The sequence below is a fragment of the Pomacea canaliculata genome, linkage group LG5, assembly GCF_003073045.1.
Source record: "Pomacea canaliculata isolate SZHN2017 linkage group LG5, ASM307304v1, whole genome shotgun sequence".
Taxonomy (NCBI): Eukaryota; Metazoa; Mollusca; class Gastropoda; order Architaenioglossa; family Ampullariidae; genus Pomacea; species Pomacea canaliculata.
The window spans coordinates 9,241,314-9,256,413 of NC_037594.1; the positions used below are offsets into that span (position 1 = coordinate 9,241,314).

The 15,100-nt window shown below is 36.3% G+C and overlaps 2 protein-coding genes across 6 annotated transcripts in view; one reads left to right on the forward strand and one right to left on the reverse strand.

Annotated features, from left to right (window-relative positions):
- Nucleotides 1–1,228: 1,228 nt before the first annotated feature.
- Nucleotides 1,229–8,081, forward strand: LOC112564487. The gene is made up of 9 exons (XM_025239337.1): nucleotides 1,229–1,430; nucleotides 1,754–1,868; nucleotides 2,464–2,618; nucleotides 2,835–2,886; nucleotides 3,558–4,748; nucleotides 5,068–5,182; nucleotides 5,832–6,034; nucleotides 6,266–6,317; nucleotides 7,024–8,081. The coding sequence occupies exons 5-9, from the start codon at nucleotides 4,673–4,675 to the stop codon at nucleotides 7,100–7,102; spliced, it is 525 nt and encodes a 174-aa protein (XP_025095122.1). The 5' UTR covers nucleotides 1,229–1,430; nucleotides 1,754–1,868; nucleotides 2,464–2,618; nucleotides 2,835–2,886; nucleotides 3,558–4,672; the 3' UTR covers nucleotides 7,103–8,081.
- Nucleotides 8,082–8,247: 166 nt separating this feature from the next.
- LOC112564485 (integrin alpha-8-like) overlaps nucleotides 8,248–15,100 on the reverse strand; it is a 61,055-nt gene continuing 54,202 nt past the window's right edge. For all 5 annotated transcript variants that reach the window (XM_025239332.1, XM_025239331.1, XM_025239329.1 and 2 more), the window contains 3 exons: nucleotides 14,253–14,369; nucleotides 13,764–13,889; nucleotides 8,248–12,961 (listed from right to left, as the gene is read on the reverse strand). In XM_025239332.1, the coding sequence (XP_025095117.1) occupies nucleotides 12,878–12,961; nucleotides 13,764–13,889; nucleotides 14,253–14,369 (327 nt within the window). In that variant the 3' untranslated portion in view covers nucleotides 8,248–12,877. The remainder of the gene's footprint in view (nucleotides 12,962–13,763; nucleotides 13,890–14,252; nucleotides 14,370–15,100) is intronic.

Sequence of the window (15,100 nt, forward strand, 5' to 3'; positions counted from 1 at the left end):
AAGACGTAGGAGGAAGTTAAATGGGCTGGGTTTGGCTTTTACCAACAAACAAAACTTTTTCTGTGTGGCTGTACTCCAAGGTTGGTGAGCATCCGGCTTAGGGGCTGTATAATTTTTGCGAAAACATTTGGCCAGGCCCTGATAAGGCGACCGCAGTATCACTTTCTGCAATCGGGCACTAAGCATTTGACACTCACAATCAACCAAGTTCATCAAGCACTCAAACACCCAGTGACAGCAACGCTCTTGAGTGAATAGAATTACACACGTATGAGCAGTATACAAATAAAAATTTCTTTACCGTAAGTTAAATATTAACACCAACTCAAAAGAAAACACGAAACGGCAGACTAGCGAACAGTGTGGACAGCTAGGTAAGTAGGTAACGGGAGCTGTACAAAAGGGGATCAGCCTGAGTCCTTGATGGAAATCCACCCCGGAGCAAGGTATTACAATTGCGAAGTCCCTCACCCCCTGTCTCCAGGTTCGTGGACCCATCCACTGCTCCTCTGCCGGTCACGGTTCGCTCCTCTTTGGAAGATTTCGGCGAGAGCTCCGGAACAGGACCCCTCTTGATGAGACTCAGTCCAATACAAGTCTAGTCCCATGACAGCGGGGTCAGCCAACAATCCCCGACCCCAGTGGTAACGGCGATCCGAAATGCTTAGTGGTGATCCACATACTTCTCACCAAAAAAAAAGGAAACAGAAAACAGTATCAGAACCACATCTTTATCAGCCACCCAAGTATAGAGTCATGCTGAAGGTCGTAGAGAACCGCATCAGCAGCACCGTAGGAGAAGAACAGATCGACTGGCTTCAGACCACTCAGTTAAACAGATCTTCAACTGTCGCATTTTTATAGAAAAGCATCTTCAGCATCAGCGAGACCTCAACCACAACTTCTTTGACTTTCAAAAGGCATTTGACAGAGTCTATAGCATAAGGGGCTATGGCATGTGATGTGAAAATTCAACGTCGAAACGGAAAGAATTAAAGGAACGGTAGAGGCTACCCCGTAATTAATTGCCATTTAAGCTGGCCCCTCTTTTTGGTCAGGGGACTAAACTGAGTCAGCAGCAGCTGATTGAACCTCTTCCCTCTCCACCCGGACCCGGACCTGCGTTGAAGCAATTGGTTGCACACGATACGCAAGCGGTGTTGCGTGCCTGGATGCCCGGGAAATCCCATCCCTGCTGTACTCTATTAAAGAAAGATTTCCTGTTTTATTCTAAGATAGTCGGCAGATAGAAAGTCTTAAACTAAAATGTGATCATGTCAGATAAAAGGGACAGAGAACAAAAGGAAAACGACACTTAAAAATGGTGATGGCTAGTTCCTGATGCAAAATCTCCTGTTACAAATAGATATTTGCCAGCGTCTCCCGATAATTTTTCAGTTACAAGAGTGCTGCTCCACAAACAAGCTTTGGTAAGTGTTCTAAAAGATAAATGAATCTGATATTAAGTCTTAACTTTCAAATATTTCTAGATTTTTGCAGGAAATATTTTTCTTGTGTAGAAGTGTTTTACTATCTTCCTTAACTTTACATATATAAAAGCAACACTTATGGAACATGAACTCTTGAAGACAATGTACACAAGTTCATATGTTCTTTTTTCTAACACCATTTGGTCAGTCTTGTAGTCTAAATAACTTTTCATATTTAGGTAGAGTTTTTTTCATGGACATATCAGTGAATGCTTAAAGTAATGATGCTTGTTAGACTTTCTTGTTAACTGTATATTTTGCAGGAAGGTGTTCTCTTGAAAGGTTGACAATGACTAGCATCAGTCTTCTGGCTTTGCTGGTAGTGCTGGGCGGCCTGAGACTCCAGCTTACAAATGCTGCCCCTGGTTTTTCTGACAGGTAGCAACTCCACAGATACGAACACTTATGTGCTATGATAGTGTGGTCACTAGTCAATCATCATTTGAGTAAAGGGAAGTGACACCATAAAAGCAAAAAATAAACATAAACAAAAAAACCAAAAGCCAAATACTCCATGGAAAGGATAACAAATACTGTTGATTTCAACATCTCTAAAAGAAGTGTTAATATAAAAGAATTTAACAATCTATGGAGTCTTTTATTGCCAGTGTTAGCTTTACAATCAACTGAATCAATTGATTATCCCTTAAAAGCGATTTATTCCACTTTAAGGAAGCTTGTTCAAGGTACCCACAGAGTTATTCAAGGTCTTTGTTTTTCTTGTATTTAAGTGAGGAAGTTTAATCTCATTAACAGAGTTTAGTTAAATGGTCTCAACCATTGTCACCCACGAGAATGTAATGTAACATTACCCACCCAACTTTTCCCCACGGAACTGAAGTGTGTCAACCATGAGCTGTGTTGTTTCTAGGAACATTGTCTCTCCTTTTAATCAGTGTTCAGTCTAGTAAGAAAACTGTCACATCTTGATTTTAGGTAAATTAAATAGATAACGCTTATTTTTTCTTGACAGGAGGCAGAAGCTGGATATGCGTGATGAGACCAGTCTTTCAGCTGGAGAAAAGATGAGGTGGATTCAGGAAAAGCTAGATCAAGATGGCAGCGTGACATTTAAATCTGATGGAATGGTTGTACAAGTAACCAAAGATGAAGCATTGCTTGAAAAACGTAAGCTGTTTATTTCTTGCATATGGTCTCACATGGTTTTATATGTAATGTCGCTAAATGATGTGTTAAATGAAAATATTAATTTGTAAACATGAACATTAATATTATTCTTTACATGTGATCACCCAACGTTTTCAAGATTCGGATCTCAAACAATTACAGCTTTATTTGGATTTGTATATCTCTTTACTTGCACATTTTTTTTTTTTTATTCAGGTGGCCCATCAAGTAATTCAATGTACACCTTCATTCTAAAGGACCCTGCAACGTGAGTTTTTCCCTTTGCTATTTGTTGTTTGACCCAAGAGAATGCTAAGGACTTGCTATTGCATTATCAAGCATTACAGTCGCAAAATAGTGACCCTGGCAGGAAAAAACTATCAAAGAAGAAGCAAGAAGCTCACTGTCTCATATAACTGGTCAAAAGCATGCTTTACTGAAGAATGCATGCATATGCTCATGAATATCCACACTGATGAGCACTACTCAGTGATTTATAGCACTCAGAAACCAGCTAAGGTGGTGGATGTTGATGAATAGTGTTTGAGGGTTTGTATGCTAAGGCATCCATCATAACAGCCGCAATACAGCGCACAATTGATGATGGCTTAAGGTAAGGCTGGCAATAAGATAAATTCCGTAGAAAAAAATCATATTTTAAGTCTTATTGGTGAAGGGTGACTATGACAAAAGGCTTAGACGTCAAGCTATAGTGTGTATATATAAATTTGTTACTGTACTTATTTTAATTATTGCTAGGTTACATAACCACACATAACACACAACAGAACAGACCTGGGTTTTTACAAACATTTTTACAAGTATAAATATATAAATGACATAACCAAAAAACAAAATTGTGAAAGTTTATATCTTCTCACCTGCTAAACCCTTGCATTAATTTCTTCCATATCTCATGCTTGTTTGTTTCTGTTTCAGTAACTTAACAGTGGACATTAAAGTCAAGACTTTTGACGAGATAATGCAGATTCTGTTCCCCATTTTCGATTTTCTTTAAACAGTCAATATGCTTACACATCATTGATAAGAATTAACACTTAGAGCACTCTGTTCATCTTGTTAGAGAAACTTTGAAGAGGTCTAACACATAATTTGTTTTTGTTTTTTGGTTGTTTTTTTTTTATTTTGGTATGCTGTGCAGTGGTAGAGATTACTCTTCTGTTGGAATATTGCATAGTAATCCACAGAGTTGAGACTGTATGCCTTGTTTGAGACATGTACATACGAAGGCATCCTGTTGTCTGGTCATGAACAGTTGATCTTTAATCTCATCATTACTTGTCTGCCCTTTGCTGTCAGTTTAAAGTTTTGTGAAGCAGAATTGCTTTTGAAAATCTTATTGTCTGAGTGGTGAGTGGTATGTGGGGAAAAGTGTAGCTTGGAATTTTATGGAGTTTATGGATGCTTAGATGTGTTTACATGACTGTGTTACCAAGCTGGGAACGCTTGTGTCAACAAAGCAACTGCATCTTACCACTGATGACTAGACACCAAAGCATGACTTCCTCATCATTAGTTTTAATGTGGGATGAGGGTTTGATTTTTCTATAATGTGTTTTGTCAAACAAAGACTGCAGAAGGAAGGAAGAGACATTCATCCTCTGTATTCCCTCAATCCTGCTATATTGTTCCTCGATCTGTATCCGCCAGTAATATCAGTTCTTATGAGACAGCCTCCATCATGAATATTCATAAGTGACAGCTAGAGAAGTGGCATAATGCCAAGCAGTCCAGAACTCCTTGTTTAATCTACATCTGTAAATACAAATTAAAGGAAACTATTTCTTGAGATCATGGATCCAAAATTTCTTTTCAGAAAGCATAGTTAACATTATGACTTGCTACAAACTGCTGGAGATGAGGACTGAATGGTATAGCATCTAAAATAATCTACAAAGTACACGTAATAAATGGCAGAAAGGAGAACTATCACATCTACTAGGATTAGAGGGTCAGACTATGGCAGGGATAGGAAACAGGGCGGGGCCAGAAAGGAAAAAGACACTTAAATGGTGATCGCTAATTCCTGATGCATGATCTCTCGTTACAAAAACAATTCCCTGACAGATTTTTCTGTTGTAATAGTGCTGCTTCACAAACAAAGCCTTGGTAAGTGTGACGTAAGATGTGCAAACTTTTTAATATTTCAATCTTTGCATAAATTGTTTTTAACAGAAGACTGTTCTCATATTTTCCATAACTTTATCTTAACTTATATACATACAAAGAAACAGTTGGCGGACATGAATTCTTGAAGAGAATGTATAAGGCCATATGTTCTTTCATACACCATTTGATCAGTCTAGCAGTATAAATAACTGTTCACATCACATTTAGGTTGGGTTTGTTTTTCATGGATATATAGTAGCATATGCTTAATTAAAGTTATTATCTTGTTAGCATTTCTTGTTAACTGTATATTTTGCAGGAGGGTGTTCTCTTGAAAGGTTGACAATGACTAGCATCAGTCTTCTTGCTTTGCTGGTAGTGCTGGGCGGCCTGAGACTCCAGCTTACAAATGCTGCCCCTCGTTTTGCTGACAGGTAGCAACTCCACAGATATAAACACTTATGTGGTCACTAGTCAATCATCATTTTTAGTAAAGGGAAATGACACCATAAAAACAAAAAACAAAAACTATCAAAAGATCCAAATACTCCCTGAAAATGATAACAAATACTGTTGATTTCAACATCTCTAAAAGAACTGTTACTTTATGAGAATTTTAAAATATGAAATCTTTAATTGTCAGCATTAGTTTTATAATCAACTGATTAGCCATTAAGGTGGAAATATTGATTTATTCCACTTTAAGGAAGCTTGTTCAAGGTACCCTCTGAATTACTCAGGGTTTTTGTTCTTCTGTGTGTTGTATTTAAATGAGAAAGATGAATCTCATTAACAGAGCTTAATTAAGTGGTCTCATCATTTGTCACCCAGGAGAATATATCATAGCACTACCTACACAACATTTCCCCACAAAATTAAGAGTTGCTAGCCATATGCTGTGTGGTACCGAAGTACATTCTCTCTTCTTCTAAGCAGTGCTCAGTGTAGTGAGAAAACTTATCAGTTCTTGATGTTGAAGTAAATTAAATAGATAAAACTGTGCTGCATGTCATGTACATTATCTGCCAGGCTTGGAGATGTACAATATCTCAGATTATAAACCTGAGTTTTCTCTTGAAAAAGGCAGGAGATGCATCTGCGTGATGAGGAAGGCAGTGATGAGACAAGTCTTTCAGCTGAAGGAAAGATGAGGTTGATTCGGAAAAAGCTAGAGCAGGATGGCAGCGTGACATTTAAATCTAATGGAATGATTGTACAAATAACCAAAGATGAAGCATATGGGAGCAATGTGTCAGAGGATGATGAAAACACATCGTTTGAAAAACGTAAGCTGTTTTTATTCCTCGCATATGGTCTCACATGTTGCTACATATAAAACCATAGATAATGATCTAGAGGAAAGCATATTGATTGAAAAACATGAGCATTAATTTTATTTTTTGCATAATATTTCACAGAGTTTTACTTGTTTTTGAGATTTGGATCTTAAACAATTACAAGTTTATTTATTTGGATTTGTATATCTCTTTACTTGCACATTATTTTCTTTTATTCAGGTGGCCCATTAAATGGTTCCATGTACACACTCACTGTAGAGGACCCTGCAATGTGAGTTTTTTTCCTTTGGTGTTTGTTGTTTGACCCTAGAGAATGCTAAGGACTTGCTATTGCATTATCAAGCATTATAGTCGCAAAATAGTGACCCTGGCAGGAAAAAATCTATCAAAGAAGAAGCAAGAAGCTCACTGTCTCATATAACTGGTCAAAAGCATGCTTTACTGAAGAATGCATGCATATGCTCATGAATATCCACACTGATGAGCACTACTCAGTGATTTATAGCACTCAGAAACCAGCTAAGGTGGTACTGGGTGTTGATAAATAGTGTTTGAGGGTTTGTATGCTAAGGCATCCATCATAACAGCCGCAACACAGTGCACAGTTGATGATGGTTAGAGGTAAGGTTGGCAGGAAAGTAAATCCAGTAGTAAAAAATTCATTCTAGTCTCCTCTTAAAAATGATTTTAAAAATCCAGATTTTTTTCTGTTGTTAGTTTATGTTTGATTTTGTATCCTAGCAAAAATTCATATAAGTACAGTCAAATATAGATGTAATTAACTTGACGTCTAAGCCCCTCTTCATAGTCACTCCTCACCAAGAAGAATTACAGAATATTCATGTGCCCTAACCAAAAACAAAGCAAGAATGTGAAACTGTTTTAACTTTTCAGTAGTGTCTTCTCACCTACTAAATCATGAATTCCTGCATTAATTTCTTCCATATCTTATATGCTTGGTTTTTTTTCTGTTTCAGTGAATCAAAAGTGGACGTTAAAGTCAAGACTTTTGCAGAGCTAATGCAGATTCTGATCCCCATTCTCAATTTCCTTTAAATGGTCAATATGGTTACACGTCATTGATAAGAATTAACACTCTGAGCACTCAGTTAATCTTTTAGAGAAACTTTGAAGAGGTCTAACATATAATTTATTTGTTTGTTTTGTTTTTTGTTTTTGTTTTTTTGTATGGGGTGCATTGGTAGAGATTACTCTTCTGTTGGAATATTGCATAGTAATCCACAGAGTTGACTACAGACTGTATGCCTTGTTTGAGACATGTTGTACATACCAAGGCTGCTGTTGTCTGGTCATGAACAGTTGATCTTTAATCCCATCATTACTTGTCTAACCTTTACTGTCAGTTCAAAGTTTTGTAAAGAAGAACTGCCTTTAAAAATCTTATTGCCTGAGTGGTGAGTGGTATGTGGGGAAAAGTGTAGCTTGGAATTTTATGGAGTTTATGGATGCTGAGATGTGTTACCAAGCTGGGAATGCTCTTACCACTTATGACTAGACACAAAAACACGAATTCTTTATCATCAGTATTAATGTGGGATGAGGGTTTGATTTTTCAATAATGTGTTTGGTGTACTATAATGTGATTGCATTTTGTTAAAGACTGAGGTGAAGAAGGAAGGAAGAAAACTGCACTATTTATCCTCTGTATTCCACCAGTCTTACTATAGCTCCTTGGTATCTCACCAGTTCTATTATCATTTCTCAATATTCCACCAGTTCCCTATGAGGCAGCCTAAGTCATGACTATTCATGAGTGACAGCTAGAGCAGTGGCACCAAGCCAAGCAGAACTCGTTTAATTCAGCTGTAAGTAACAAATTTAATAAAACGTTTTCTTGAGGTTATGGCTTCAGAATACCCTTCCAGATAACAAAGTTAACATTATGACTTGGGACAAACTGCTGGCAATCTGGACTGAATGTTTGCTTCTAAAATACCATACAAGTCAGAATCTGACTATGCTGTACAGCCTTCTACATTAATGAAATGGATAATAAATTTCTTTTCACTTGCTAGCTAGTACATATTATATTTTTACCTGTTTCTGTTGCTGTTTTATTACATATTACAGAAAGGAAAAATGCCACATTTACCACAATACACCATATATCTGATTATAGGATCAGACCAATATATTCGTACATTCACACCCACAAATATGAGAGATTCAAGAACATATGATTTGGTGTGTTCATTATATTTATTGTGTACAAAATATCTAAAAATCACAACAATGCATTGAGATCTAATGAGATGTGAAAATATTTTTCTATTGTCTTCACCCTGTTCCTCAAATTCCTTCCCAATCAGAGTGCTATCTAGTTTTAAGTCTGGGCTTGGTTTTGTTTTTTCATAGCTGAGCATTAAAATAACTGGTGTGGTGGACATCTCACTGTAAAAGAAGTTAAAATCTGGTAATCTAATATTTTCCTAAAATACAAATGCCTTGGTTGTCATTAATGTTACAGAAAGACAAATAATTATGTTTGCATTAAGATTTGGTAAATTCACCAAAGGAAGCTGATGTCTCCAATGGAAAGAGAATAGTAAATTATATAAATATAATATAAGCTGCTGTGGGAATAGGGAAGGGGACATTATCTTAGTAGCATGAAGATACGCTAACTTATTATCTGTCCTTGCGCAAAAGTGATTTAATATCAGTACTTTGCCAACCTTATGGTCATCCATATTGCATTGAAGACTTGTTCTTCTGTCTTTATGGTAACTTCCAATCTATGCAGTTCATTAGACATGCTTAGCATTAAATGTATACAAGAAAACATTTCTACCTCCTTTTCCTCATTATGCTTGAAAGCTTAGTAATAAAGTCCATACACATTTAAGTCAATTATGTTAAACACTGACCAAAGGCAGGCAAAGCCCAGCATTTTGTTACCCTTGGGATTTTAGAACCATCTCCAAATGCTGAGTAGGAATAAAATTCTAACCCTAATTAAGTTTTGCTACCAGGGCTAAAGATCTGCATGAGGTCTGCAGGAAGCCTGACCTGTGTATTAGGTCAAGATTTTGCCATATTGGAGATAAAAGAGACTTTCATTCCATCTTCTGCCTTCTATACATTTTCTAGATGGTGAATGATTCAATGCTTTTAAGCATAATCACATTTGAGAATCAAAGCATATAAACAAGAAATTTTAAACTAATGGAATTACAAAACCCGAGGGATTTCTGTTTCATAAGGAACTTTGATGCATAGGTTTGCTTGCAAGTCTGCAAGTTACTGTGAATGTTAAAGTATCAGAGTAAAGTTAACATTTCTCACCAGAAATCTTGCATTTGGGGAAGAGTATGAATTACAGGGAACATAACAAATACAGAATCTTCTAATTTTGTTAAAAGACATATATATATAATTTGTATAAGACTGAGCTAGAGAGATTCACTCCCCTCCACCACGACTTCAGTACAAAAAGTAAACTGGCACTCCTTGAAGCTAGCATCACATTTGACAGCACACAGTTCGTATAGCACACAAAACAGTATTCAGACAGTTATGTCCTGGTCAAAACTGAAAAGAAATAATTTTCTATGAAACATAAACAAAATTGTAATCATCTTTTAATGTCGGTAACATTTCCCAATATATAAATGTGAAACACATAACCCAAGCTTTCCAATCATAATATAAAAAAAATGCACTCCACCCTTACGGAGTGCGAATATTCAGAATAGCATTCCTTTCTCTCCAGCTGTCAAAATTATTTTACAAAGCATTATAGCAAAGAAGCATATTTCATGTTATGTTGCAGGATACAGGATACAGTTTCCACTTTTTTCTTCCTCATATTTTACCCACATGAGACAATATTAATGCCATTTACTGTTAACAGGGAGGTTTTAAACTTCAGATTGGGAAAAAGACCCATGATCTTCTGTGTTGCTAGACCCCTTAACCGCAATTTGATCTTATGATCTGAAGCATTGGTGAAAAAGCAGCATTTCCAAAAAAAACAATCCATCCTACTCAACTAAAATATGATGGCAACATGCAGACTGTCACAAACCCAAGTGCTTAGATATGCTGCTTTTGCTCTTATTGTCAAGACATTTAATCTGGAAAAAAAGTTGTTAAAGTCCCTCAAGGATAAACATCAATGTATTGTGTCCCTCAGGGATAAACATCAATGTATTGCGCAGATACATTTTTCTTTACTGTTTATAAACTCATCACAAACTCTTAAGCTTACAGCCCCAAGGTTATCATTGTTACAATTTTGTGACAATGTGCCTCAATTTTGGACTGAATGATGTTACACTTCTATGAGATCTAGGTGTCGGAAACATAATTTAGCATTTACAAGGAAGACAAACTGGTTTCTTGACAAAGCGTGTGCCTTGACCCTTATTAAAAAGGAGCAAAAGGCATTTTAAAAGGTGTGAGATGAATAGAGACTGTGAGTTTCGGGGGATGCATAGTACAGCAAGTGCTCAAGGTAATATTAGCAGCTTTACCATTTCAGCAGCAGAACAATAGTTACTAAAGACTGTGACTGAGAGAGATGAATGAAAGGTGATTGGAAAACAATTGAAGACAAGGAAAGATTATGAAAGAAGGGACATAACAGCCTAAATGAAGCAGTCTGTCAAAGGGAGAGTTTTTAATGCCACAGAGAGAACAAGGATAGTCAGTTAAAGCAGAAGTAGATCAGGTCATGGAGTGTTCATGAGCACTACTCATCAATTATGTAAGAAAATGCTAACAATTATGGTCATGAAATGGACGGATCTGCTATGTACACTACATCAATTACCTATATAGCATGAACTCCAAACTACTGTAACACAACAATCCTGTACATAAAAAGTATGTGACATTAGGTCTGCATGAAATGAAAGACTGCAGAAAATGCATTATGGCTAGTATTAACCAAGATAACTTCACAGCATCCAAGTTTGAAACATTTGACCCTCCCAGTGCACAGACACAAATCTTTCAAGTTTAACAGACATTACAAGAGAAGCACTAAATCCTTGGCACCTATCATAAACAGATGCAACCACTTTGACAGAATAAAACGAACAGCAATACATATATATTAATAAACTGTGCATACCAACAAAAAAACCATCCACTATATTTCAGATACTTCAGAAAACATACAGCCTCACATGATATACACGATTAGTGTCATCTTAGTGACATTCTGACAGATCTCTGCTTTGTACTAAAGCTTGTGCCACAAGGGACAAAAGGCCACATTACAGACACCACTGCTAGCAGCAGAGAGTCAAAGTCACGTTTCTCCTCATCACAGTTCTCAATATGGCAGCAGATCAGATCATTGCTGAAAGCTTGTTCATAAGGATACCATGTCTCAAAAAGGACAATTAGCACTGATGTCCACAAATCTAAGAGCTTAATTATCTTTAAGCATCATTCCTTCATCAACTCACAGGTAGAAACCCGATATTTTTTAATGAAATGCTCAGGAAAACGCATGGTTCTTTGTAACAAATGGAACTGTAGAGAAAAACATTTGGCACAGATTTGATCCAGGTATTTTTGTGTTAAGAATGAAGGTTAGTCTCACAACAACACAGGAAGGCAGGCCATGATGTACATCCTGCATAACCGGTAAAAAATAAATTAGCACCAATCATAAACAATATGATCATATAACAGTCTTACTTCTACTGGACTGTCTTTATACAAAGAGAGGCTAACTGGGGATAAGAAAACAGTATTTGATATACAATATGTACAAAAATTAAAGAAATAACCCATAATATTTTATAAAAAGAAAATAATTTAAACCATTATTTAAAATGAGAGATATTACAACAGAAAAGAGACAGTATCTTGCCTCCTCCTGGAAAATTCCACTGTAAAAGTTTGGTAAAAGAAAATGACAAATCATTTCAATTAAAAAAATGAATATCAAAACATGTTTATACATGCAGTCATACTGTTGAAGGTTTATGCTTATAAATACTACGAATTAAAATAAACAGACTATTCTTTAAACAGTTCTTTTCATAAGTTCAAAGGGATAGATATAAAAGTACTAAACTCTATGGTTTTTGTCTGACATAGAAAACCCTGACAACTGTTTAGATTTATCCAATACCAAAAATGTTAAAGGTTATATTTCACACAGTTAAAGAGCTTTGATTGATGAAAAAGTGAAAAAAGAAATTTGTTAACAAGCATAGAAATACTGAAGCTAATCCACTATTCTCCCAAACGTGTAATCTGTGTCACTACACCACTCACCCAATGAAGTGCAAGCTAAGAAATTGCACTAGTCGTGAATTGTGTTCATGAATCCATTCATTCATTAAGACTAAAGACCAACTGTTATTCCAAGATATTTCTGTGCTTAACACTGTCTTTTACCAGTCATTCATGTGTTATTCACATGCTGTTAATTTAACAGCAAAATGTCCATGCAGGTTATAAGCTGTAAACTGGCCCGATAAACAATTTCTTCTTATGCTTCATTAAATGTCAATAACCTGGTGAATTAGCACCTTGCACAAAAATTAAATGTGCATTTTAAAATATTACCCTCTCCAGTATTTATGAAGGTTAGATGAATGCAGCTTTTGAAACAGTCTGTGGAGACAATTTGGTTATCTAGCAGCTGCCACCACAAGGAAGTCTATATCACAAGCTGTTGTTCATGGAGGGATGAAATGCTTTTATAGATGGTCATCAAATCTACAGCAAGAAGTTCCCTGAATAATTTTCTCACATTTTAGCGCCTCTTAATTCTCTCATCTCTCACAAAAGATGTGTTAGTCTGAGACCAGATACCATGGAAAGACTTCCATTAAAGCATCTCTCTCACTCATAAATTTTGCTATCGATGCCTGGTTTAGCTGTAACCATGTAATCTCCATCTGGTTTCCTTCGCTTGAAGAAGCCACACTGAAACAAAATAACATCACTCTGAGAAAATGCCACAGATCTTACCAATGTAATGGTGATCTTAACAGTGGAAATTACTGTCCGTATGGAATCAAAAAGTGATCCCTGATGACAGATAATGCTATTTATGTCAAATATTCCCAACAGAGCAATGTGTTGTTTGAGCACTGTACTAAGCAAGATGAAAATATTTTGTACACTACGAATTTGTCACATGATATTGTGAGGTTTGGCTGCAATTTTACTAAACAAAAATGGCTGCTGGAGCTATTACCACTTGGCAACACATAACCAGAAAAGAAATCCTACAATCATACAGGGATGTGATTTTCTCTTTAATCACAAGTCAATTGAGGTTCTTTTGAAGTGGGGAGTAACACCTGATAGCAGTGGTATCAGTACACTCCTGTAGTAAGATGTTTTTCAGACCAAATAAATACTCTAGTAGCAACATCATATGTCTACAGATATATTTAGGATATACATACCACCCAGATAAAGAACACATAAAGATGATGACTTTTTAAATAACAATAAATAACAAGGGAACCCAAGTCCTGGTGCAAAACTTCTACACAGGGCAATCAAAATAGCAACAATCAATCAACAATCCTATAATTTGTGATATGTTTAACTGGCAACAAAAACAGGTCTTTGAAACTGTTCTTTGGTAAAAGAGTCCCTATATTTTGCTCTTTAAGTATGAATATATCAAGTTTTTGAGACATACATTTTTCATCAACCTTGTGTGGTTATTGTGCTATTTACCAGTTATGATGGAAGTAGCATGAGTGATACTTACCCACCACAGCAGCAATATCAGGAGCAACAGCACTAGGACACCAGCAGATATAGCTACAGCAATAATCCATGGTTCTACCCCTTTAGCCCCTGGCCGAAGTCTGTCCGTGTTAATTGTAGTGATGACCTGCAAGCACAGAATTTAAACTGTTTCAATCATCTGCTATGACAGAATTATATAAGCTGATAAGCTGTAGTCACAGTGGGATGTTTCTGTAAGCCATGCTGTTAAGCAAAATTCTTATATAAATGTGTCAAGATCAAAAATACCTCGAGATCAAAGCAAAACTAAATGAGGCTTAACTGGAAAAATTACCCTTAATTCTCCATGAGTGAAGATGCCTGCGCGCACCCATATGTGTGTGTGTGCTCACACACAACCCTTCGGATTCTAGTGTGACTACATGCACATAAATAGATGCATGTTCTTATAAACATATATATCATATATACAAGAAATACCGAATTTCATCAAAAGCTAGGTACTGACCGACTGCCGTGCAATGGCAAATCGTGCGAGGTTGACAGAAACTAGTTTGTATGGCAGCGACTTGATGCGTGCTGAAGCACTTGACCGCACATGGTAGACTTGGGCATTATCAGTCCACTGAAACATTAAAATTCATTTTATGAAAACTTATTCACTACTAACTCAGCCTTACAGACCTCCTAACATGTTGTGTGACTCTCTAAAAAATGTCATCAAAGAATATCTTAATCTGAGACCCCTCTGAACTGCTTACCTGCACTATTCTATTCGTGCCATATTCAACATACAGCCTACAATTAGTTACTCGTGCTGATAACAGTCCTACACATTCATTCACCTGAATCTTTTCTCTCTGATCCCGCAACATATCTTGTATTAGCATTTAAAAATCCAGTCACTCTTCTCGATATCAGCTGCTTTGCTAACTCACTATATGACTGCTCAAATATCTATTATCTTGTCAATATGCCATATTTCTTTATGGCATACAGCCCTCTCACAGAAAAATTCAAATAAAATAAAACAATTATCCTATGAGTTACCTAAATATCAGGATTATTTACACAGGAAATGTGAGCAAGTTGCAAAGTGAAGTCATAAGTATTTTCTTATAAGCTTTGTACAGCTTGAAGAAACGTTAATGATTAATGAAGATTACTTATCTAATGAAGAATGTTTATCACAGCTTTTGTCTTAGCTTGGTTAAAGTGATTTTACAGGCCTAGGCAAAAAGATTACACAAAAGCAAAGCATATAATCCAGATATGCCCACATTATGTGGAGGCACCAAAAAGCCTGCTCTAACACAAAAGACACGCTGTCACCTGCAATATACAGCTTCACTATTA